The 9,061-nt window shown below is 43.3% G+C and overlaps 1 protein-coding gene across 1 annotated transcript; it reads right to left on the bottom strand.

Annotated features, from left to right (window-relative positions):
* Window positions 1–841: 841 nt before the first annotated feature.
* Window positions 842–4,708, bottom strand: MUC21 (mucin 21, cell surface associated). Its single transcript, XM_011220503.3, is given in 6 exon segments — window positions 842–1,278; window positions 1,626–2,315; window positions 2,317–2,530; window positions 2,532–2,925; window positions 4,310–4,430; window positions 4,524–4,708. Coding segments are annotated over 5 exon segments (1,551 nt in total). The 5' UTR covers window positions 4,374–4,430; window positions 4,524–4,708; the 3' UTR covers window positions 842–1,089.
* Between the last annotated feature and the right edge of the window lie 4,353 nt (window positions 4,709–9,061).

Below are 9,061 nucleotides of genomic sequence, written 5' to 3'. Positions count from 1 at the left end.
CCCTGCATCCATGAAAGAGATATGTTCAGCCCTTCTGGGAGGGGACTCATGAGAATCACAGGCTTTACCACAGGTGTCTCTGCTACGAGCCTCTTGAAAGATTAGACCTTGGCCAGAAGGGTTAAAGCTGGAAAGTCCTTCCTTCGGTAAAAGGAAACACTCTTGGGGCGCCTGGGTGGCACAGCAGTTAAGCGTCTGCCTTCGGCTCAGGGCGTGATCCCAGCGTTGTGGGATCGAGCCCCACATCAGGCTCCTCTGCTATGAGCCTGCTTCTTCCTCTCCCACTCCCCCTGCTTGTGTTCCCTCTCTCGCTGGCTGTCTCTATCTCTGTCAAATAAATAAATAAAATCTTCAAAAAAAAAAAAAAAGGAAACACTCTTTCTGCTTCTGAAAGGAGCACTGTGAGAGAGAAAAGTGTCAGCTTGCACCTCTATTCTGACAAATAGGCCAGGTGTAAAGCAAATGTAAATGCCCGAGAAGCTATGATTTTGAGTGATCACACCCTGCCCCACAGCACATATAACTGCACCTGTCCGCCTCACCATGCTCTGCGTTCTCTGCGCACCATGACATAATCTCTGTACCACAGGACGAATCAATGAGCCCGTAGAATCCTGGCACCTGCCCTCCCTTCTTATCTCTCCCAATCCAATTCTCCTGTCAATCTGGTGAGTCTCAGAAACACAGTGTTCCTGCTTGAGGCAAGAAGGATTAGAGAAAGGGGACAGGTAGAAATGAGATCTCTGGACTTTACTGTGGAGATTTTGAATGCCAAGTGGGTTCTGGCATGGAGGTTCTCTCATATAACAGGGAAATTCAACTCAGCGCTGTAAACATTCACTCATGTGCACACAGAGATTCTGTTATATATTTTGGATGTGTTTATTTCTTAGCTAAATGACCAATAGAGTCTCCTCTTTCCACAGTCTAGTAAAAGCAGGAGACAAGGAGTGTCTTCCTCAGGGCTGTCAGAGACCCAAACAAAGCTGGGAGGGGACTCCTGGGGACAGATGAAAGGACACTCAGGTCTCTGGTCTCCCAGGTTGGCTTCCTCCTTCAAAAAGGTGGCACTCTGGCTTCAGGGGCCATTCAGGGCCCATTGTATCCCCTTCTCACCTCCATGGCTATTGAGGATACTGGTCTCCTCCAGAACCAGTTAGGGCTCCAGCTACGTCTGTGGTGGACTCCGTGATTCCCTCCAGGGCCTGTGCCAAGGTTGGGGCCATGGGGGCGGTAGACAGCTGTGTCAAAGACGTTTCTCAGGGACAGGGAATTTCTCTAGAAAAAGAAGGGTGAATCATTTCAGAGTCATATCTCCTTGTCCCAAGCCTTAACATGGACTCCTTCTGGAATCTTCTTCCCCTTCATATTATCTCTTTCACCTAGTACTCCTTCCTCTAGACTTTATTCCTTCTTTTGACCTTCTTTTCCCACAAGTCAATAGTTTCCTCTGCACGTTGATTGGCTCTTCCAGTTCTAACTTGCTACTTCTCTTTAGTAACACTCTCCTGATCTCTTTCCTTCCTACCCACCCCCCAACTTGATGGCGCTACTATTTATACCCCCTTTCCTTACATTCCTGCTACTCCTTTCCCCAGACAGTTTCCTGCATATCAGGCACTCACCACACAGAAGAAGAGCCCAGCAAAGAATCCCACAGCCACTACAACCGAGACCAGAGTAATGAGGAAGATTTCCCATGGTTTCAGAGACCCACTGGGTGTCACTTCATTCACTGGAGTGGTAGCACTCGTTCCAGTTGGAGAATGTGTGCTAGAGCCTCCTGTGGTTACACTGGATGCAGTGTTGGCGGCTGTGCTGCTCCCACTGGAAGTCACACTAGATCCACTGTTGGAAGGTACACTGGTCCTGCTGGAGATCACACTGGATCCAGGGTTGGTAGCTGTGCTGGTCCCACTGGAGGTTGTGCTGGATCCAATACTAGAGACTATGATGGTCCCACTGGAGGTTGTACTAGGACCAGTATTGGCAGGCATGCTGGTCCCACCCAGAGTTGTACTGGATCTGGTGCTGGAGGCTATACTGGTCCCACCTGAGCTTTCACTGGATCCAGTGTTCATAGGTGTGCTACTACCTCTGGAGGTTGGGGTGGATCTAGGATCGGTGGTTGTGCTGGACACACTGGAGGTTACACTGGGTCCAGTTTTGGTGACTATACTAATCCGGCCAGAGGTTGTGCTAGATCCAGTGCTGGTCCCTCCAGAGGTTGTGCTAGATTCAATATTGGAGGTTGTGCTGGACCCGCTGGAGGTCACACTGGATTCACCGTTGGAGCCTGTGCTGGTCCCTCCAGAGACTTGTACTTGATTCAGTATTGGAGGTTGTGCTGGACCCGCTGGAGGTCACACTGGATTCACTGTTGGAGCCTGTGTTGGTCCCTCCAGAGGCTGTACTAGATTGAGTATCGGAGGTTGTGCTGGACCCGCTGGAGGTCACACTGGATTCACCGTTGGAGCCTGTGCTGGTCCCTCCAGAGACTGTACTAGATTCAGTATTGGAGGTTGTGCTGCCCGCTGGAGGTCACACTGGATTCACCGTTGGAGCCTGTGCTGGTCCCTCCAGAGACTGTACTAGATTCAGTATTGGAGGTTGTGCTGGAGCCACTGGAGGTCACACTGGATTCACCGTTGGAGCCTGTGCTGATCCCACCAGATGTTCTGCCAGATCCAGTATTGGCAGCTGTGCTGGTCCCTCCAGAGGTTGTGCTGGATCCAGTACTGGAGGCTGTACTGGTTCCACTAGAATTCACACTAGGTCCAGGGCTGGAGACTATATTTGTTCCACCAGAGGTTGTGCTGAATCCAGTGTTGACAGGTGTGATGGTTCCTCCAGAGATTGTGCTGGATTTAGTGTTGGAGTTTGTCGTCGTGCCTGATGTGTTATGTTCAGTGGATGTCGTGCCTCCTGAGAATCATAAACGATGACAAACATGTACTGAGCATGAACACTTTCTGTTCAATGCTTATTTAAATTCATTACAGGGATAATTCTATTTGATGCTCACTACAGCCCTACGAACTAGATACTATTATTATCAACAGCTGAGATGAAACTGAGGCTTAGAAATGTTATCTTTTGCCCATATTTATACAGATAGTACGTAGTAGAGCAGTAATTCGTACTTAGCATACTGGATCTGCACTTTCAGCTACCGTGCTGAATTGCGCTCTCCACCCAGCCCCAACACCAAGGTTACATAACCTAGTTCCACCGGCAGTAAGCTTATTCCATAATCTACTATATAAGATCCAATACAGATAATAAGTATTATAAAGGAATTGTAGAAGCCCTGTGAAACTAGTATATATTGATTAATTCATTCTTAAAGTAGTATTGCTCCCTTCAGAGAGAATATTTTTCAGTGTTATTCAGAAAACATCTACATCGGAATTGTCTGAGTAGCTTGTTAAAAATAAAAATTCTTAGGTAAACCACTCTAGATTAAATGAATCAGAGTTTGAGATATGGCCTTTCAACAAGAGGCTAGGTGAGTCTACGTACATTCAATTTCCAGGGGCTCCTGATCTCTACAGCAGAGGCTGGAGAAGCAAGTCCATGTAGCTTTAAAGTATAAGATCTCCCAGCGTGAAGTGCTGTAAGGTTTGAGAATGTTTTCAACCTTCTTGGAGACTCTGGCAGAGTTAAGGTTGTGTCTCTTTTTTGCCCCTCACAACACTGAAGGACAAAGATACTCATCCTCCGCCAGAAAACCAAAATTAATTTGTGGCTCATTTTACCACTAACTGGAACATGAGTACCTATCACTTCATTCCACACATGTGTATTTTTAACTTGGGCTTAATTGAACTAACATAGGCTTAGAGTTTTAGCTATATTTTGGGAAGGCCCTCCATATCAGCAATGTGGTACAAATTGGGGTTAAGATCAGAATCTTGAATAAAACTAAAAAGAAACTGAGATGACCAAGAGTAAACCACAGTCAACTCTTCCTGTTCTTACTAGTTAAACCCCCAGCCAACCACACAGGTTATTATCATTTTATAGATGCAGAAACTGAGGCACAGAGAAATTAAACAACTCACCCGAAGTACATAGGTAATAGTGGAGCCATGATCCATACACAGGCAATCTGAGACCAGAGTCTACAGTTTTAACCACTGTGCTCTGACTGCCTCCTGGGTGATACCTAATTAGACTGAAGTGATTGGGGTAAAACGATGATCCCCTCTCTGTGGAAGAGAACCAGAGCTAGCCCTAGCAGTGGTCAACATCTCCTAAAGCACCTTGAAGGTTCTCAGATCACCCACTTTTAAAGGAAATCACTTACCAGTTTCTAAAAGTAGGAGATGCAGTAGTAACCAATACTTAAGAAAAGTCTTTCCTTTCTGCATCTTGATCTGCCTCGTTGTTGGAAAGTAAGATGCCTGAATCCCAGCTGTGGCCAAGACCTAAAAGGCAAAGAACAGGATTCTTGAAAAAAGGAGAGTTCAAGGTGAAGAGATAAGGGCTGGAGCTTCCAGGAGCTTGGGTGTTCTAAGTACTTGTTTTGGGAAGAACTTTGAGCTTGGGTAGAAGACTGGATGCCTGGGTTCCTTAAGCTTCCTCCATGCAATGTTCTTGCCTCTTCCTTTTTAATGGAAGAGCTGCAGGAACCTTTATAGCTTCATATGTGTTGGGGAGGAGTTGGGAAGTTGACTTGTTCTTCTGCCAGCTGTGAGCAGTTAAAAAAACAATACTGAGCTTGAGAAGGAATAGACTAGGGGTCAAGAGGAAAGTCAGAAAGGAGAATGACATGATCATTCTAGGCAGGGCACTGGACTGGCTGGGTCAGAGCAGGAAGTAGAATGGTATGAGGAGATCAAATTTGTCAGAGTGGAAGGGACCCACCCTCTAAAGCAGGGATAGGGCCAGAAACCTGTTCTACTGCAAGACTTTGTTTCCTAGTCAAGAAATTCTGTGTGCCTGTTTTGGTAAGGAAAAAGCCCTAATGAAGTTAGCTTAGTGGGTGGTACCCCACACCTCTGAAGCAAATGGAAATATGAGATTCAAAATAGAGCAATTAGGGGTCTGGGCTTCTGGGCGATAGGCAGAAGACAGATGGAGCATTGCGGGGTATGTAATAGGCACTCAACAATGCACATTGAATAAGCAGGGGAAGAGAGATCCAGGGTTTGACAAAGGCATCTTTGAGGTCTCTGGGGCATGAGGGCTGAGGGCATAGAGAGTGTTGAATGTGTAGAACAAGCCATCTGTAGGCTCATAGCAGGTGAAGGGGCGGCATAGGGTCTCCTTCTGATCCTCCACCATAGGAATTCCCCTCTTGTTTGTTTTCAGAGAAAACTGCAGGACCTTTTCTACCCTGGAATCCTTCAGATATTCCTTCTCATCAGCCTAATGAAGCATCTCTCAGTAGGGTATACTATAGGTAACACATTAGAAGACTTCAAGTCTATTGGGAGAGGGAGATATGTAGTCCAAGTGCTCTAGAAACTTCATGTTGGTCTGGACACAGATGCAATAGCAAAGGACACACAGTCAGCTAAATGAGCATGACTGAACAGACCCAAATGAGAAGAGGGTTTTGGGAGTTCATGGGGAAGGCATCTTGTGGCCAGGGCCAGGGGGGTTGATAGGTGGGAGTTTCAGTGCACAGTCTGTGTGACCAGTCAGCTATCTTCATTACTGTTAATGAGAAGCTTTGTGGAAGAAGCAAAATCTCAAGATAATTTATTTGTAGGTGAACGAGTATTCCCGACACATAAGACCTGTTTGAAAGAAGCAGGAGGTGGCTGGAGACATGAAGGAATTTATGAGTGAGTCTGAGAGTCAGGAGGGGATGGAGTGTGCTGGAAAAGGCTGATGCAGATCTGCCTAGCGGCTATGAGACTGAAACAGTTCCTGAGGCTGAAGTGTGAGGAACCATTCAGTGACTGGCTAGGCTTTAGACTCCTAGCAATCCCGTTTTATGGCTGAGAGGCCAATAGCACTCTAAGAAATCCTTTTTTTTTTCTAGAATTATTTGGAGACAGAGGTCATGAATTCAAGCCCAGATTCCACCTTCTAGACATAATCCTACATTTTTTTCGCATGTTTACGTATCAGAGACTATATATAATTAGTTTCTTTACTGTCCTTCAAAACAACACAAGAACCTTGGGACTTTAATTATCACTACCCAATTCCCAACTCATACCCTAATGTTATCAAGTGTTTTAATTCTGTCTTGGTTTTTAATTTCATGAGAGATTATTGTTATCTGCTTACACACTGTAAGCCAGAACAGAGTCATACAGCCTAAGTAAGCTGAGAGACTGGAGAATACAGTGAGTAGCAGAGTGGGCATGTGCTGACTAAAACGAGAATATGATTGTTAAAGATGGAGAATGGATATTAGTGGAAAATCAGAAAGCTATGACACACATTTCAACCTACTTGTTTTATATTCTGTATTTAATAATTCCAATACCTCCACTTTTTGTGGATCTGATCCTGCTATTTCGTGTTTTGTTTCTTGCTGGTCACTAATGCTTTATGACTGAGATGGTTTTACTAGAGATTTATGGCTGAGTTTATTTTTCTTGTAATGTTATCTGTAGAAGTACTTTGAAGCTAAGATAGAGGTATGAACTTCCACAGAAAATTTGCATGTTTTAGCCAAGCATATAGGTTGTATTGCCATTTGAGGATTCTCATAAATTAAGTGATAGGCTTGAGGTCTTTTGAATAACCCATGATTTGGAACTGCAAACCATGTAAACTATCGTTGTGGTTGCAAGTTATTTCTCAAGACATATTTCCCTCTCTCCTCCCTTCCGCTGCAAGTTTAGAGACAGGTAATTTTGCTTGCGTTACCTTGGAGGAAGAGTGGGTTTATTTTTAGCTCGCACTCTCCCTGAAGGTTTCAGATTTATGCGAGGGTCTACTGCCAGAGTCCCCTCCCACGCTGGTCTGACTAAGGCTGTACTACTGGAAGATTAGGTTCCCTGGGTTTGGCAGATGTTGACTTTAGTACCTACCCCTCTTACCTCCTTGGGTTCCTACCTTAACTTAGTCTTTAATTCTAGCATTCCTTAATTTTCCACCAACTCACTGATTCATTTAAGAAGATATTTTAAAAAGTCACCTATAGTCATACATTCCCACTCAAGTACTGCCGGAAAGTTGACATCATTGTGTATTTTAAGGATATATTTAGAGAAGATGGATGCCCTAGTTATTAAAGCTGATATACTCAATAAAATCCAAATATCAAACAACAAAAAAAGCTATTTTAGTTCACCATTTTAAGTTTTTTAGAGTATTTTAAGTCTACACACCTAGAGCATCACAGAGCCAGAAATTTAAGTTCTCACTGGACTGTTTTGAGAAAAAAATGATGGTTTATTTAAAAGCACATAGTAAGCATCAGATCATAAAGAGCAAAGGAAAACAAAAAGAAAAACATAAAAACATATATATGTAGTAGCCAGTGTATTTTAAGATTTCAATTGGTAACACATCCCAGTGGTTTTCTCCTTATTGTCACATGGCATTTGGGAGAGACAAAGAAGTAGGAAAGAAGAATCTTTCCAAAGATGAAGGAGACCTGGAAAACAGTAAGTCATTCTAAGGTGGTTTCCTGTCTGCCTAGTTTGTATGATTTGAAGCTACAAACCTAGACAGATATTAACTACACTTACTGAGGTGATCATTTCCCAATGTATACAGACATCGAATCACTATGTTGTATGCCTGAAATTACTATCATATTATTTGTCAATTTTACCTCAAAAAAGGAAGGAAGGAAGGAAGGGTGGAAGGAAGGAAGAAAGGGAGGAAGGGAGGAAGGACAAACATCAGATCAGTGTCGATCAGGCTGCCAGCTAGCGCTTGCAGAATGCCTGTTGTGTACCTCTCACCCATCAACTCTGCAATCAGGATTCAAGCCTGATATAATTAGAAAATGACTTCCCACTGCTTTTGGAATCTGCCTCTTCAACCAGCCACAAAAACCATTTCCATAGCTGAAGTCAAGACATCAGATCAACTGACATAAGTTTTGCCAAGATAATCCTTGATGGATTCCACCTTTCAATGAAGGAGAGGTCCCTGATGTGAAAATCTTGTTTTCAGCATCTAATATGGCGGATGTTATGTCTTGTGTGTGTGTGTGTGTGTGTGTGTGTGTGTGTGTGTGTGTGTGTGTGTGAGAAAGTCTTAGAAATTAACTCAACAGTATTTTTAACCTTCTACGTTGTTTCCGTCCTCTTAGGCTGCTGATTTAAGCAGACTATGAAAGGATTGCCATTTTCCTCTGTTTAAAATACTGCTTTATATTCGTGCTTTTTAAATTTTTGCTTTCATTACAAAATGATTCAATAAATTTGCCATCCTCTGACTTAAAAAGAAAATAAAACCAAATGACGAATGCCATGCAATTACAAATTCTCAGGGGAGATTTTTTCACTCCACCTACCTCCACCCCCCCTTCAGTGTCAAGTTTCAAGATATTTTTCTCAGTCTCCAATGTGCTTGATGGGCAATGTAGTTTAATTCTAGTTTAACCATACACTGAGGCTTTAACCCTTAATGTCTCAGCTTTATTTAGGGTTTCCTATTAGACTCCACTCCTTGTTCAAGTCCTGGACTTTGTCACCTGTACCCTAACTACTAAGAAGCTGTGAGAAGATAAGCTTTTGTTAACCAGATCTGGCAGATGTCCTCAATGCAAACACTGATTCAGCCTCTGCCTTCTCTAGGTTATGGATCTAAATATTACCTACTATCTACCCAGCTAATTGATACAGCTACAAAGATTTTTTTTGGCAAATTTTGTTGCTTTTGTTAAGAGGAGTGTTTAATGTACCTTATTCACTATATTACCAGAAAAGTGGAAGTTTTCAAAAGATTCTTTTGAGATTACAAATTTCACAATCATACATGATAGTGCATTTAGAGTCACTTAATACAATGCTTAGCACATAGAAAGCACTGAGTAACTAAGGAAAAAAGGGAAAAGAATGTCCACACAGGTAAGCAAGCAAGCAAACAAGCAAGCAAGTGATCTGGCTACCACAAATATTATGAGGTATTTTTTTTA

The sequence above is a fragment of the Ailuropoda melanoleuca genome, chromosome 6, assembly GCF_002007445.2.
Source record: "Ailuropoda melanoleuca isolate Jingjing chromosome 6, ASM200744v2, whole genome shotgun sequence".
Taxonomy (NCBI): Eukaryota; Metazoa; Chordata; class Mammalia; order Carnivora; family Ursidae; genus Ailuropoda; species Ailuropoda melanoleuca.
The sequence above is the reverse complement of the archived record's forward strand: the minus strand, read 5'-3'. Positions and strand labels throughout refer to the sequence as shown.